Raw genomic sequence first — 17,735 nt, forward strand, 5'->3', positions numbered from 1 at the left:
GGGTGCTCTTACCCACTGAGCCATCTCACCAGCCCCTCACCTTATCTTTTAAATGAACTTCTACTTATACCCAAACAAAATGTTTTTTACATATGTTCTCCAGATAGCTCTCACTCTAAAACAACTCCATTTGTTCCTGATGTATCTGCAAAAAGACCTTTTGGATGCTGTGGGGAAACTCTGGCTAAAAGGGACCTTTATCACTTTCACCCCAGGCTAGATATTACTCTACATTAGTCCTCTATTTTATTTTGTTCCCTTTCTTTGATGCTCTGTAGCTCCCTGCTATTTATACTAACTTGTTTTGGTGCAACAGTCCTGGCAATGGGATCAGTCACTGTCACCCTGAATCAACACTTTCTCTCACAGTTCCACTCCATCTTTCCTGCCTGTGTTCCTTCAACCTTCCAGGAAAATCTTTTCATTCTAGTCTGTAACAAAATCATCTGCTTACAGCCCTCTATTTTTCCAAGCCTCTTCAAGCATATAGGATGGCAATCGCCTAATCCATCCCTGTTTCATGATTAGAGGACCTCCTCTTCAATGGGGCTAGTACTTTCCCCCTCTGACAAAGACTCTGCTTAGCAGAAAATGGAGTGGCATCCGATCTTCTGTATGCATTTTGGCCATCTACACAAATAGGTGACAATGCCCCCTTACCATGAATAAGCATGGTCTCACCTAAGGTCAGAGAAAGCCTCTCTTTCTCTCTGCCTTCTGTCTCTATACAGCTGTCTTTACATAATCTGACAAAGCAGACAAATGAAAACTAAAGAAGACATACATGCTGGGGCAGTAGCTCAGGTAGTAGAGAGTGCTTGCTTAGTGTCTACAAAGGCCTGGGTTTCATCCCTAGCACTTCATACACTGGTATAGTAGGACATACCTCTAAACTTAGTACTTGGAAGTAGAAACAAAAGTATCTTTAAGTTCAAGGTCATTTTTAGTGAGTTTGAAGCCAGTCGGGGCTACACAGGACCCTGTCTCAAAAACCAACAAAATAAAACCAAATACTCCATCAATACAAAATAATTTACTAGGTAATGAGGTAGGAAAATATTTTTCTAAACTAAAGCAAAATAAGAAAGCAGCAAATAAAAAACTGCAGAGAAGACAAAAGCTGATACAGATATAATCAAAGAGTCCACTAAGTTTCCCAAGTATATTAACATGATGTTTAAAGATGTGGGCCTTGCTACTCAGCATCATTCTTGATTTTCAACCTAGCCCATTCTTTGAGAAGATGAGCTACTCTTACCTGTGGGGAAGTGCAGAGGGACTAGGAATAGTAGACTAGGAACAGTAATGACTCAGAGGAAGGCTAAGTTTACCAGAGCTACTGGCTCAGGAATGAACATGGGATCGTGTTTAGATCACACTGTAACTAGGAGACAATGGCTTAGGCTTTCTAGGAACAACTTCAGTTTTAGAACAGTCCTACCCCCAAAGGCAGGTTCACGTCTCTGAAGATGCTGGTAATATGGGTAAGAAGCCCAAATGGTAGCAGTCACAGTGTCCACATGAGTTCAAGGCCAGCTGGCCTAGAGCATGCTTGTCTCATTAAAAAAGTTACCTATTTCCTGCTATTTTGTAATAATAGATATTTGGCATTCATCCTGGCTCCAGGCTCAGAACAAACATCCTTGGCATTTCTTGAGAGATAAGACAAAAGGAGCTGCTATTGTTATTCATTTTGCCCCTTTTCACTATAACTTGAATTAATGTTAACAAACTGAAATTTGTAGGATGAAACTGACTGCTAAATGTACCAAATGGGATTAAAAGCTTGTAACTTTTAGCACATCTTCACTGGGAATGAAGAGAAGCTAGGGATTCAGTTTAATCACGAAAGTCACCAGCTGAGAGAGGGACATCCAGGTTGGTGGACACATGGACAGGCTGGCAGCACAGCACACCTAAAGGAGTGTGCCTCCTCCACTCTGTCACCCCTGTCCTGTACATTTCTTCCACTTGGCTCTTCCCATGATATCTTTTATAACTGTTAGGTTTCAAACCTGGAACAAATGGCTGAGGTACCTATTTAACACATTAAAGTAGATCCTGAAATATCTCCCTGCATCCCTCAGTCCCTATCTGGTACAGAGTGCCCTCCTGGCTGGCATTTCCAGCCCCCTACCTTTAACTCTACAGCCCAGGGGGCTGAGGTCCTTTTCCATATATAATTTAACCATTTTGTTTACCTGCTCTCTTTGTACCTTTGGGCTTCGTTGCTGCTGCACCTGGTTCCTCTCCCGTGTCCTTACCTTCTCTCCCTACTCTACGAACAGCTCAGTCTGGTCATGTCTACTTTGGACTCTCCCACATATCCCTGTCTCTGTCTATATCCTCTTATATAACTACAGTAAACCTTCTCTCCCACTATACTTAGGAGAAGTTGTGTCTTTTCCTTTCTATCTCTGTCATTCAATTACAAACTGGCAAATGTAGAATAAAGAATTACTCTGAATTCTGTGTGTAATTCTAGCAATTTACTACACTCAAGGGTTAAGGCACCCCTGGGTGACTGGCACCCAAAGTGCAGACAGTCTGTGCCCTGAACTTGCGTAATCTGATGCCACCCCACACAGTGCCAGACTGGAATTGAACTCTTAACATTTCCAGCTGGTATTCAGATAACTAAAGAACTGCTAGTTCTCTGGTGTTGAAAGCACTGTTAATACAGATGTTTGGTGGTGCACACACATATTTGTGTGTGTATACATGTGTTTGTGGAGGCCAGAGGCTGGGTGGCTGTCTACTTCAGTTTTCCTCTACCTTATTTTTATTTAAATTTTTTCTATTTTATAAGTTTTTTTGTTTGCATCACCTGCATGCAGTACCCAAGGAGGCCAGAAGAGGGCATTGGATCCTTTGAAACTGGAGTTAGAGATAACTTGTGGCTGTGTGGGTGAAGGGAACAAAACCTGGGTCCTCTGGAAGAGCAGTCAGTACTCTTAAACACTGAGCCATCTCTCTAACTCCATCTCTCACTGGACTTGGAGCTTACTGATTGGCTAGAGTAGTTGGACAGTGAATTTTAGGGACCAACCTGTGTCTGCTTCCCCAGCTCTGGGGTTACAAACATAAACTGCTGCACCTGGCTTTTTTTGGGAGTGGGGGTTCTGGGGAGCCAAATTCAGGCTATTATGCTTACTTGGCAAGCACTTTATTGACCAGATCACTTCTGTAGCTTCTAGTTTGGTTTTTGGAGACTGTTTCATGGCACACAAGCTAACATGATCCTCCTGCCTCTACATCCCAAGTGACTGCAAGGCATTTGCAATCATCATCCCAGCTTTCTTTCTTTCCCTTTTATGCCTCTTCCCCCACAAAATAAAAACGACAAAAAAAACACCAACTAACCCACCCCACACATCTTAAACCTAACCATATAAAATGATTCTATAATATTTTAATAGCCAAATATTACCATTAATCACAAACAGAAATCTTTACATTACCTTTAAATCCTCCCTTAGAGGGCTGTAGTCTATTTGGATGGATGCTTCTTTCTCATAGATATCAGCTGTTGCCTGGGTACTTTCTGTTTCAGTTAGCTGAAAAACAGACACTCTTGCCTGAATGGTAACCTTCTACTCCAGCTACTTATTGAGTCATTCAGATCAAGCTGTCACCCTTATGCAGCCACACAAAAAGGCCTGGCCTCATCCATTCTTGGCATAATCATGCAGCAGTGTCCTATACTCACTTTACTACAAACATACCTTATTGACAAAGCAGGCAGGGCCCACTCTCAGGACATACTTCTCTCTATCAGTGCAGCCCACTCTACATGTCTGCTCAATTCTCACCTCATCTGCTTACTAGCTGTCTTTTCTCAAGCTATACCTTTTTACCTATGTTTCTGAGACCCACCATAAACACTCAGTGGCATAGGGAGTGGCACTATTAGGAGGTGTGTGCTTGTTGAAGTATATCACTGTGAGCATGAGTTTTAAGACCCTCAACCTAGCTGCTTGGAAGCCAGTGTTCTCCTAGTAGCCTTCAGATGAAGATGTAGAACTCTCAGCTCCTCCCGCACCATGCTGCTTAGATACTGCTATGCTCCCGCCTTGATAATGAACTGAACCTCTGAATCTGTAAGCCAGCCCCAATTAAATGCTGCCCATGTAAGAACTGCCTTGATCGTGGTGTCTCTTCATAGCAATAGAAACAGAAGTTGGTACCAGGAGTAGGGTATTGTTTGTTTGTTTGTTTTTGAGACAGGGTTTCTCTGTATATATAGCCCTGGATGTCCTGGAACTCACTTTGTAGACCAGGCTGGCCTCGAACTCAGAAATCAGCCTGTCTCTGCATCCTGAGTGCTGGGATTAAAGGCGTGCACCACCATGCCCGACCAGCAGAGTATTGTTATGATAACCCTGACCATGCTTTTGTCTAGAAGAATGTGGATTTGGGGACTTGCAATTTGGGAAGCAGTGGAATGCTTTAAGTGGAGATTAATGTACTTTCCTAGTAGGAATAAGGAAAACATTGGTTCTGAGGATGATTTGAACTGTACAGACCTGGCCTAAGATGTTTCAGTGGAGAAGAATTTTAGTATGTGACCTAAAGGCTGTTTTGTGAGATTCTGAAGAACATGGCTGCTTTTTGCCTTTGTTTGAAGAGCCTGCCTGAGGCTAACATGAAGAGATTTTATATTAATTACTTTGACAAAGGAAGTCTCAAAACAGCCTAAAATAAACCTGTTTTCACTCTAAAGTTCACTCTTATGAAGAGCATTTTAATGAAAAGGAGCAAGCTGAGAAATGAAAAAGATAAAATGTATTTTTTATTATGCTATGGTTAGGTATGGTCCCCATAGACTCATGTGTTTGAACAAGCCTATGGGGGCCAGGGAGTGGAATGTGGTGGTTTGAATATGCTTGGCCCAGGGAGTGGCACTATTAGGACATGTAGCCTTGTTGGAGGAAGTGTGTAGTTGTGCGCATAGGCTTTAAGACCCCTGTCCTAGCTGCCTGGAAGCCAGTCTTCTAGCAATTCCATGTGTGGGATACAAGGTTGTTTTAGATTGTTTACAGCAGATAAGATTTGCCTCAAGCTCTAGCATGAGTGTGATTTTGACAATTACAGATAGTTTCTGCAAGTGTATGATGTTTGGAATTCTGGAGACTCTTGAAAGGGTATGTAAATGCTAGTGTCCTGAGAGGGGCTGTGGTGGTGGTGGCAGCTGCTGCTGCTTGCTGGTTGCTCTTGATGCAGTTTGTTAAGTAGTTGTGGGATGAGTGATGAGAAGAAATTGGATATTCTGATGGTGAAGATCAAATATGCTCCAAGGAACTCCATACCCTAATCAGCAGGAAGTAGTCTAACAATATCAATGCCTCTCTTCCCCTCCAACCTTCTTTCTCCTCAACCTAGTATTGCGGGGTTGGAAGGGTGGAATAGAGGTGAAGAAGAGTGGCAGAAAGGGAACCCATAAAGTATCCAAAAGTCTGGCTACAATATATGTGCTAAAACAGCTCAAATACAAGTTAAAGCCGAATGTAAAAGCTCTACATATCATATGTGACTTCCTTGCATATAAGAAATGGCTTTTGTCTAAGTTTGTTTAACATCATGATCTCAAGTTCTATTTTTCTTCAAATGATATGTCATTATTTATAATTGAACAAACTTTTATGTGTGCATATATATTCTCTTTACCTATTCAACTGTGTTGGCTACTATGATACACAGATATGCAAATGTACCTGTGGTATGCTAATTCTTCAGAACACATAACAGAATAGTAGTATATCTGAATCATATGGTAGGTTTTTGTTGGTGGTGATTTATTTTTTCTACTTTAGAAACAAGAATATAAATTTCTACAGTTGGGTATGCTAGTTTGCATTTCTATTAGCACTGTATAAAGTGATTCCTTTTCCCACATCCTCACCAGAATATGTTGCCATTTGTTTTCTTGATGGTAGCCATTATGATCTTAAGTGTCAATTCTTGCTGTTAGTTCTTGAGTTGTTGGAATACTTATCATTAAGTCCTCACCTCTACATATATTTTCAAGGATTCTGGTTTCCTCTGCCAGTTTCAAGTCTCACATTAAAGTCTTTGATCTATTTTGAATTTGTTTTCATATAGCGATAGGGAAGGAGTTTCATTCTTCTATATGTGACAGAATTTTTCCAGTGCCTTTACTGAGGATGTCTTTTCTATAATATCTAACTTTAGCCCTTTTACTAAAAATCAGGCTGCTAAAGTATATGTCAAAGTACATGAAAACTAATGAATGTACTTCCTTCTGGATCCTTTATTCTGTCCCATTGGTTTGTGTATGCTTTTTGTTAGTAGCATGCCATAATGCTCTGCTGTAGTAATGTACTTCTACTAGTTAAGTATATATACATATGTACATATATATAACACAGGCCAGTAAGGATCTATATATGAAGAAGAAAAAGTGGCTTTTTCTTCCTGGCTTTGAAACCTTGCAAATGTTAAACATTTTGTTGAGAGTAAGGCTCTCACAGGAGATACTGCACTGGAGTTTCAGAATTCACAATCCTATTAAGCCTCATGTAAAATAGGCAGCTCCAAGGGCTAAGGTACCAACATCAGGTAAGCTTTGTTAACCTCAGAAGATGAGGTTCTGGTAATTTCTCCAGAGGACAGCAGACCCTGTTAAATGAGAGCTTGATATCACTTCAGAAGGTTACAATATAAAAAAGTCCAAGATCCTGAGATTGGCTCTCCCTAGAGTTTTCATATATATGTATTCTTGAGATATGGTCCCACTATATAGCCCAGATTGTTTTGAACTCTTGACCCTCCTCTCAGCCTTCCAATCGCTCAAGTGCTAGGTCTTTACAAGCTTACACCATTGTGACCAATTTAGCAACCCTTACTTTTCTTTTTAGGTAATGATTAAATATTAATTGAGCATAACATTTTAATATCTGTATTGAAATACCTAGCAACAAAACATTTTTCCTTTTTTCTTTCCTAGAAGAACCTGTAGCACAAGCAATTGAAGAGATCGGCTAAGTATGCATAGTTGCACATATTATGTTATTAGCTAGATACCTCCACTTCAATGATGTCCTCCAATGACCCCAGCATAAGACTTATGTCAATGTCTTGAACTTTGCAATCCAGCAGCAAGTTATGTTTCTCTAGCAGTTTCTGTTCCAAAGAACCCTGAATGATTACAACTTCCTTCTGTAATTTTCCAACTTCCCTGTAAATGTAGATATGAAAAGTGGCTTCACTCATTATGTAATACCAAAGAACATGTTTCATTATAACTTGCATGAAAAAGTTACTTTCCTATGAGAGTTCCAAGTGCCAGTTCCTGATTTATACATTATCATTTCTGAGAAAGACCATCAATGTTGTACTGGTTAGTTTTGTGTCAACTTGACACAGGCTGCAGTTATCACAGAGAAAGGAGCTTCAGTTGGGGAAATGCCTCCATGAGATCCAGCTGTAAGGCATTTTCTCAATTAGTGGTCAAGTGGGGAGGTCCCCTTGTGGGTGGTGCCATCTCTGGGCTGGTAGTCTTTGGTTCTATAAGAAAGCAAGCTAAGCAAGCCAGTGGAAGCAAGCCAGTAAGTAACATCCCTCCATGGCCTCTGCATCAGCTCCTGCTTCCTGACCTGCTTGAGTTCCAGTCCTGACTTTGGTGATCAACAGCAATGTGGAAGTGTAAGCTGAATAAACCCTTCCGTCCCCAACTTGCTTCTTGGTCATGCTGTTTTGTCCAGGAATAGAAACCCTAAGACAAATTGGTACCAGCAGAGTGGGGTATTCCTGTGACAACCTGACCATGTTTTTTGGAGGACTGTGGAAGGACTTTGGAACTTTGGGCTAGAAGATCGGTGTTAAGAGCTCCATGGGATGTTGTGTAGGAGCTTGGAAGATAATGTTGAGAACAGTGCAGAAGATGTATACTTTAGAAGCTTAAACTAGGAGACTGTCTCTTAGCAGACCAATACCAGGTCAACTACTCCATCTTTGACAACGTGGTCCCATCATGCATGGAATGCCTTATCTGAAAGTGGGGTATGAGTATTAACACTAAGTCAACAAAAGACCTTTAAATGGGATCAGAAAGAGGACAAAAAGAGAAAAATAAAGATGAAGGGGGTTGGAAGAAGATGGATGGTTTTCAGAAATGTAAAGAAAAGCAGAAATGATTCTGTTTAAAATAAATACAAGAGACTGAATCTCAAAGCATTGGAGATCTCTAAATAGTAAGGAAAATTATGATATGCCAAGGTTCAACCAAAGAAGTGTTCATAGTCCTGTTAATCACAGGAAAGCAGATGTCATTTGGACACAAATCAGCAGATTCAAGGCGTTGAATGATGGCACATAAACTTGTCACATACCAGATAATGTTTCAACTTTAAACATAGACAAGAAGGAATCACTGGATGACAGGAAAATACCAGGATCAAAAGATTTAGGGTAAAGGAATACAAATGGGTTCATGCTTCATTCACCAAAAAGAACTTCAATATAATCAACAAATCACCTGTCCTAATTGCTCCCATATTAGAACATTTGGAAGTCCAAGAGCAACAAAGTATAAACATTTGAAGTTTAGATAATATCAAATTGAAAGTATAAATTTAAAGTTATTAGCCAGATTTTGAAACTAAATTATTAATTACCTATCAACAGCTAAAAACTTCTTGCGTTCCTCTTCAATTTGAATGTGAAGTTTTTCAATGTTGGAATTCTGTGTGGCAAGCACTTCCTTAATTTGCTCTTGCTTCACCATGAGTTCCTCAACAATTTTCAGACATTCTTCTTCGGTCTGAACAGAGAGAATTTGTGTGTTTACATATAATACATACACATAATTACATATTATATACAATTTATATATGTACATATATTATGTATATATGTATACATAACATTTTATATTAATACAAACAAGTTTTACCATTATCTGTAAGAATACCTACTCATCCTAAGAGAAACCCCCTTATCTCATGTGCTACTAAACTCTGTCAGGTTGTGATCCTCTTTCATCCTATAGATATTGGAAGCTGGAAGCCATCTCCTGCTTTTGTCATTCATTTTGAATCTACTCTTCAACCTTGCTACATGATTTGTGTTCCATTTGCCCAGTGGAAGTGCTCATCACTTCCTCCTTCCCTGCTGGGTATCTATACTGTCTCCTCTTCTGTCTTTCCTTCTAAAATTTCTGAGTTTTCTATAATCCCAACTGGTTCTCCCCTGGACCATAATCTCAGCTCCTGTCATATGGTTTTTAAATTACTCTACAAACCAGGAACTCCTGTCATACATAGAACATGCCTTTAATCTAGCTCTCAGAAGGCTGGGACAGAATTTTGAGTTTGAGACCAGCCTGGCTACATAGTGAAACTGCCTCTGAAATCAGAGCAAACCAGAATTCAACCAGTAATTCTGAAGTTTGTGGTTCCAGTCCAGAATTCTCCCATCATTTACATGCTTCAGTCATCTTGCTTTCTCTGGTGTCTCGCTCTTCCCCTTCCTCCCACCTCCCTCCCCACTTAACATCCAACAACTCATTAGTTCTGTTAGTTTTACTTTAATATTTCTGAAAAATGTAGCTCTGATCCCAATCAGGAACCATTAGGTGCTAAAAAACATTGCTACTTAATGAAAGAAGCCATAACTTCAATGGACTGGCGCTTCAGCTACTGATAATAAATTACCTTCCTTAGGGTATCAATGTCTTCGTTGCCCTTCTGGATTGTGGTTTTTAATGTGTCGATATTATTCAGTTTCTTCTTAAGTTGATTTCTACTATATTCAAGCTGAATATTAAGCCGAGTTTTTTGTTTTTCAAACTCTAATCTAATAAAATCAAACATTATAAGTGGTAAGAAGAATGCACTGGTCCTTTTAACTTTTTTCAGATTAAAAAATGTATGTGTGTTTGTGGATCTTTATGTACCACATTTGTGCAGATATCTACTAAGGCTAGAGGGCATCAGATCCCTTAAAACTGGAGTTACAGGTGCTTGTGAGCTGTCCTATATGGGTGCTGGGAACCAAATCTGGATCCTCTCCAAGAGCAGTAAGTGTTCTCTGAGCTGAGAACAGCCCCTTTAAAATTTTTTTTATAGGAGATTCAAAACATATAACTATAATGAAGCTATAATGAACCCTATGCAACTTAGTCAATTTAATAATAATCAATTCACGTTGACTCTCGTTGACCTACAATACCATTCACTGTTTCTGGATTATCTGAAGCAAATACCAGATACTAGGTAATTTCATCAGTAATGTTCTATGAAAGTCACTGTTAATTCATTCTCATAAACTACTATACCCTCAAAATATCAAAATATCCTTAATATAATAACTGCCATTGCCAAAATTTCCAATACTTCATTAAAGACCTGGCTGTTTGCAAATTTTCTCCTTTATCTTTCCTTTTTCTTTTTCTTTGTTTTGTTTTGAAACAGGGGTTCTCAGTGTATGTCTTGAAACTAGCTCAGTATACCAGGCAGGTCTAGAACTCACAAAGATCCATATATATATTGTGATAGGATTTCTCTGTGTAACAGTCCTGACTGTCTTGGAACTACTCTATAGACCAGGCTGGCCTCTAACTCACAGAGATTCACTTGTCTCTGCCTCCCAAGTGCTGGGATTAAAGGTATGCACCACCACCACCTAGCAATTGACAGTTTCTTAACTCTTTTATTATATATATGCCTTTTCTCATTTGGTTAGATTTTGTGAAATAGCTAGTGTGAATAGCTATTCATTCATAAACTTCGAAATTAACAAATTTTTGACACTTTCTTATTCTGACATCCCCATAAACTCCCATCAATTGAATGTCAGTTGGGTATGTTGGTGTATGTCTCAACACTTTGGAGGTGGAGACAGGAGAATCATTAAGTTTGAGGCCAACTTCAGTTACATACTGAGTAGTCCAATATTTGATATGTAAATGGATTACATACTATAATCTTCAATCTTTAAAAGCTACACAAAAAAGGTAAATCAAATCAGTAGAAGGCAATACTAGAAATTAATAACACAGAAAAAACAAATCGAGTTCCAGGACAGCCAGGGCTATACAGAGAAACCCTGTCTCAAAAAAACCAAAAACAAAAAACCAAACCAAAACAAAAAACCAGAGATACCTTTAGTATTGTAAGAAGAAAAAGGAGAAATGATGAATTACCAATATCATGAATAAAAGTACACAGTGAAGATGCTATAGATTTTAAAAAGTATATTTTAAATAACTTCATAACATTAGATTTGACAACCCATAAAATACACAAAGTTCATGAAAGACACAAACTTTTTTTTTGGTTTTTCGAGACAGGGTTTCTCTGTGTAGTCCTGGCTGTCCTGGAACTCACTTTGTAGACCAGGCTGGCCTCGAACTCAGAAATCCATCTGCCTCTGCCTCCCAAGTGCTGGGATTAAAGGCATGCGCCACCATGCCCAGCTAAGACACAAACTTATAAAGCTCACCCAAAAATATGTATTCTAGACAAAATGATGAATAACCTTGTATATATTAAAGACATTGGCAGTAAAAATATTTCCATAAAATGGTGGGTAGCAAAGTGGGAAGAAATTATCAATCCTATACATACAGTTTCCTGCAAAAGGAAGAGAAGAGACCACACTGCTCAGGTTTAATATTACCCTGATACCAAACACCACAATGATAATAAACACTTGGGAGGCAGAGGCAGGCAGATTTCTGAGTTCGAGGCCAGCCTGGTCTACAAAGTAAGTTCCAGGATAGCCAGGGCTATACAGAGAAACCCTGTCTTGAAAAACAAAACAAAATAAAACAAAACAAACAAAAAAAGATGCAAGAATTCCAAGCAATATTTTAGCAAATCCAAAAGTATTTGGAAAGGATAATTAATACATGATAACTAAATTGAGCTCATTTTAGGTATGCAACGTTGTTGGACATTTGAAGAGCAATATAATTTATTACTGAAACTTCTTAGCATATTATCTTTAAAAATTCTAACTGTATAAGGATCTAAATAATTGCCAGAGAAAATATTTTAAAAACTTAACTTAATATAGTGGGAATTTCCATGAAGAATTCTTCAAGTTGACAAAAGTACTTTAAAGCTTATATATCTTATTGTAGAAGTCTGAATGCTTTGCCCTTAAGACGTAGTATGTCTGTTCTTACCACTTTCATTCCATATTATGTAGTTCAAATATAGAAACCCTAAGGAATCTATTAAACAGCTAAAACAACTAATGAATTTAGCCAAGTTTCAGAATAAAAGATATGCTTAAGGAATACTAATTTTAATTCATTAAAAAATTTTATACTTTATGTGTATGTTTGTATGTGCATGTGTGTGTGTGTATGATATGTGGGGGGACACATATGACATTGTTTAAGTGTGGTCAAAGGACAACTCTATGGAAACTACTCTCTCCTTGAACCTTTGTCTGGGATCTGAGGATTGAACTCAGGTCACAAAGCTGCATGGCAAGTAGTTTTCCCACAGAATCATATTGCTGGTGTTACTTTTATTTCAATGTGTTACCAACATACAATTTTAAACTGAAATCTGAAAACAATTTAATTTTCCAAGGAACACAAGATATGAAATGCTTAGGAACACAAGTCAAAAAATAAGCACAAGACTTAATTTAATATTGAAAATGGAATACCATTAATAAGTGAAATTAAAAATGACCTGAAATACACGTTTGTGGATCAGTGTTTAGTGGTCAATTCTTTCCAAGTTGATCTCTAAATTCAATATGATCCAAGTAGAAATCTCACAAGTTCTTTTTAAGACTAGCAACTGAAAGCCGGGAATAGTGGCGCACGCCTTTAATCCCAGCACTCAGGAGGCAGAGGCAGGCAGATTTCTGAGTTAGAGGCCAGCCTGGTCTACAGAGCGAGTTCCAGGATAGCCAGGGCTACACAGAGAAACCCTGTCTTGAAAAACAAAACAAAACAAAACAAAACAAAACAAAACAAAACAAAAAAAGACTAGCAATTGAAAACTGATTCTAAAATCTATGGTGAAATGTAGAGCACTTAGAACAGGAAGAAAGGTCACAACCTTCTCCATTGCACTCTCAGCCCTGAGGAAGGGTGCTGAGCACATGAAAAGCACACAGGAAATACACATCGAATGAATGAACAGAATATGGAAGAATTATAGTGATTAATAGAAATATTGTTAATGTTTTTGATTTGGGAGAAAAACTTTTTCTCTTTTTGTGGGGACAGTAAGGGGAGAAAAGTTCTCTTACATTGTCCTGACTGTCGTGGAGCTTGTACATAGATCAGGCTGACCTGGAACTCAGAGATCTACCTGCCTCTGACTCCTAAGTGCTGGTATTAAAGACACATACCACTGTGTCTAGCAAGATTTTTTTCTCAAAGGCATGCATTTCTTTTATATTTTAACATATTTAAATAGATGATAGAGGCATATGGCACAAATTTCAAAAGATGTTAGATTAATAAAAAGAAAAATGTCTCTTTTTCATTTTGGCCTTCCCAAAGGCAGCCCTGACCATTTCTAAACACATGTATGTACATTCCCTCCAGGGTATCATTTGTTTCCAGATTTTCTTCATGCTTTTTGACATATAGTTTAAGCTTTTCTACATATTTGTATTTTATTTATTTGTTTGTGGTGGTTTTTTGTTTGTTTTGAGACATAGTTTCTTTATGTAGTCCTGGTTGTCCTGGAACTCATTCTGCAGACTTAGGCTGGCCTCAAACTCACAGAGATTCACTGGCCTCTGCCTCCTGGAATTAAAGATGTACACCACCACTGTCTGGCTTATTTTTTAATTTTTGTTTATGTGTCCTTGTCTGTATGTGCATGCCACATGCATGTAGATGCTCACAGGGGTCAAAAAAAGGGTGCTGAATGCCCTGGAGCTGAAGTTGTAAGCCCTCCAACACCAGTGCTGGAAACTAAGCACTGGCCCTCAGCAGGAGTCACCAGTACAGTGCCTTTAAACTTTGAATGATTTCTCTAGCCCCAAGCAATTACTTTTAAAATTTGCTTGTGGTATATCCTACTATTTTTATGTTTTTGTTTTTTTACATTAAGGCTTTGAATATAACTTGAATCTTAGTAAGTTTAAGGAATGAAAAAGGAATTGATTTTTAAAATCACATCTATCTCAATGTGATTAAAAAAAATTCAACTTTTGTCCATTCACGTTAAATATCAAATCTTTTTGTACTTATGAGCTGGTTCTCAAGGTATATAACCTTTTAAAATTTGGGGACTGGGGGTTGGAGGGAGATGGGTTTAGTGGTTAAGAGCTCTTGCTGCTCTTTTAGAAGAGGGCCAAAGCTGGTCATGGTGGTACATGCCTTTAATCCTAGCATTTGGGAGGCAGAAGCAGGTGTATCTCTGCATTTGAGGCCAGTCTGGTCTACAGAGTGAGTTCCAGGACAGTGTAAGCTGCACAGAGAAACCCTGTCTCAAACAAACAAACAAACACCCCCACCCACCCAACCCCCCAAAAAAAAAGAAAAGAAAAAAAAGAAAAGGGCTGAATTTGGCTCCCCAGCACACACAGGATGGCTTCTAACTGCCTTTAACTCCAGCTCCAGGGAGTCAATATTGGAGTTCTATTTCCACTCATTACTTTCCTTCACATTTTTCTTGTTTAGTTCCTATGTGATTTTTAGAATTATTATATTTTAAAAAATTCACGTCCATATAGGTGGTAAACTGTAGAAGAGAAATAATTTCAGGAGAAATCAACTTCTTTATAAAAAGAACTAGTATGGATTTCCTTTTTGTTCTAGTTTCTGTTAGATTCCTTTGTAAGAAACTGAGTTTTATTAGCTTCTTTGCCCTCTGTGGTATTGAATATCAAACTAAGGCAGGGCCTATGTATGCAAGGCAAGTCTGATCAAGTACTGTGATATAAGCCTACCATTACTATCTCTTGTTGAAATACAGTCTACCTCAAGCATGATTCCTTTAAATTAGGTGATATTTTTCTTTACATGTATACCAATACTTTTTACCAATTTTTTAAACAAAAATACCTTTTTTGATCATTTTCTTGCTGCTGTTTAACATGTTTATTCTCAAATTCACGGATATTTTTCACACCAATTTCTTCACAGAAGTCTTGGAATATGTCATCTTCTACCTTTTAAATCATTTAAAAACAACTGACTTAATAACCATGTTTAAAAAATAAACAAGCAGTGCTTAAATATAACTTTTTGCTCTTAGATTTTCATGAGTTAGGCCAAAAGGTAATCAGTTCATTCAGCTCAGTGCTTTTTCTTTCTTTATCTGCATAAACTATGTTCATCTGTTTTCAAACTTATTATTCAGAAAACTATATAAAAAAGCTCATGAATTGGCTTTATTAGATGATATTATGCACTATCTGATATAAAGAGAAAGATATTGTATCTGCTTTATTCATGCCAAAATATAATATTCTATATTTTAAAAACCTATCTGTTGTAAGAGTAAACATCTTGGACAGTGAAAACAACTCGAGGCTAGAGCATGGTATCAGTAATAAATTCCAAAAAAATTGGCATAATCTCAATCCAACAAAATATCTAGCCTCGAACACAACAGTATTTTAATAGTAAGTCATGTTAAAAACTTGTGGATTTTAATTAAACATGAATGTAATATGACTGATACAGCAGTAAACTACCATTAATCCTACTGGATAATCAAAATCACAGAAAACTACATATGAAGGTTCTATGATCCTAAGTACCAGTCAGATCATACTTTATATTATGTTCTGTTCTAGGCATGAACAAGTAGCAGTATCCAAAGGATGGTTTCCTGATCTAGTCTTGACTCCATAGTCATATGTACACAGCCAAAAACCAAAACTGTGTTCTATATGCCATTTAATAACAACTACAGTATTTATTACCTTATCTATCTTATCTTGAAATTCTTCAATTTTTTGTTGCTGTTTGTTGATTCCTTCGCTCAACATAGTACATTGAGAATCAATATTCAGTAATTCACTTTGTAGCTGAGATTGTTCCTAATAAGAAAAAAATTCTGCTTAGTAATACAACTATTTTATTTTATTTTTTGTTGTTGTTTTTTCGAGACAGGGTTTCTCTGTATACCCCTGGCTGTCCTGGAACTCACTTCGTAGACCAGGCTGGCCTCGAACTCAGAAATCTGCCTGCCTCTGCCTCCCGAGTGCTGGGATTAAAGGCGTGTGCCACCATGCTCGGCTATTTTATTTTATTTTTATTTATTTATTTATTTATTTTTGGTTTTTCGAGACAGGGTTTCTCTGGGTAGTCCTGGCTGTTCTGGAACTCACTCTGTAGACCAAGCTGGCCTCAAACTCAGAAATCCACCTGCCTCTGCCTCCCAAGTGCTGGGATTAAAGGCATGCGCCACCACGCCCGGCTATTTTATTTTTTAAATAGTAAGGCTAAAAACATGTTAGATATCTTTTACAATAAATGAAGAATCTTTAGTACAATGGACTCTGGCATAGCCAAATAATATGATTAAATACTATAAAAATTATTAAGGATTACAATATAGCCATAGGACAAAGTAACTATAATTATGTAATGTTAATATCATTCTTAAAATTCTATGTTATAAATTTCCATCAAATTTTTGGCAAGTTTACATTACCCGGTAAAATGCAGCAAGATGCTTCTTTTTAATCATCTCTAGTTCATTTTGTGAATATTTGAGTCGTGTATTGGTTCCTTGTACTAAAGTCTGTATTTGTTTCAGATCTGTTTCCTTGCGGAGCGTCTTCATTAACTCCTAAACAGAGAAATATGAAAACATTTTACAGTGGAAGAGCAATTTTACTCTTCAGTGCTTTCATAATAAAGACATACTGATTTTACATACAATCATTCAACATCTTCCAAAGAGAGATAGGGTATGGGGAATGTAGAGATGTCTCAGTGACTAAGAGCACTGACTGCTTATGCAGATAACATGAGTTCAATTCCCAGCACCCAATGGTATCTCACAATCATCTATAACTCCAACTCCAAGGAATCCAATGCCCCCTTCTGGCCTCAGCAGGCAGACACTTAGATGGTATACAGACATATGTGCAGGCAAAACACACATACACATAAAAAGGAGTAGGGGTGCTGAAGAGAACACTTGGTAGCTAAAAGCACTGAATGGTCTTACAGAGGACCCTGGTGCTCAATTCCCATAGGGTAGCAGAAAACTGACTTCAGTCCCAAAGAGTCTGATGCCCTCTTCTGGCCTCCACGGAAACAGCATTTATGTGGTGAATAAACACAGTCAGGCAAAAACACTCATATGATATATATGTATATATAGTAAAACTTCTAAATAAATATTGTTAAAATTATACATATATATCATATAAGTATTCCATACACACACATATATATCATAAAAATAAAATTTTAAATCTAGAAAAATACCGAGTGTATAAATTACATTTGTCATCTGGAGTAAGACTGCATACAAATTCTTCAAAAAACTAATAAATTTTCCAACAGAAAACACAGGCATGGAAAGTGAAAAATGAGGGCTGTCTCACTCAGTGCACATCATCAGTCTCTTGGGATCATCTGACAAGATGTTGTAGATAGAGAGCATCTTCTTTGAGCTTGCCTTCTTCATTCCCTTCTGCCTTCACTTACCTTATACGCAACTACAAGTAAATGAAACACTCTGTATTTTTACTGTGAGTCCTTAAAATATATAAACATATATATGTCCCCCTACCTATTGGTTTCTGAGAATTTGTTTTGGAAAGTT

At 37.8% G+C, this 17,735-nt stretch overlaps 1 protein-coding gene across 1 annotated transcript in view; it reads right to left on the minus strand.

The window, feature by feature from the left end:
• Smc1b (structural maintenance of chromosomes 1B) overlaps window positions 1-17,735 on the minus strand; it is a 62,598-nt gene that overhangs the window by 12,093 nt on the left and 32,770 nt on the right. Inside the window, exons 13-19 of the mRNA XM_021217005.2 lie at window positions 16,611-16,748; window positions 15,877-15,993; window positions 15,011-15,117; window positions 9,675-9,816; window positions 8,637-8,782; window positions 7,045-7,198; window positions 3,462-3,557 (exon numbers count right to left, since the gene is read on the minus strand). Coding sequence (XP_021072664.1) covers window positions 3,462-3,557; window positions 7,045-7,198; window positions 8,637-8,782; window positions 9,675-9,816; window positions 15,011-15,117; window positions 15,877-15,993; window positions 16,611-16,748 — 900 coding nt within the window. The remainder of the gene's footprint in view (window positions 1-3,461; window positions 3,558-7,044; window positions 7,199-8,636; window positions 8,783-9,674; window positions 9,817-15,010; window positions 15,118-15,876; window positions 15,994-16,610; window positions 16,749-17,735) is intronic.

The sequence above is a fragment of the Mus pahari genome, chromosome 17 (assembly GCF_900095145.1).
Source record: "Mus pahari chromosome 17, PAHARI_EIJ_v1.1, whole genome shotgun sequence".
In the NCBI taxonomy this organism is placed as follows: Eukaryota; Metazoa; Chordata; class Mammalia; order Rodentia; family Muridae; genus Mus; species Mus pahari.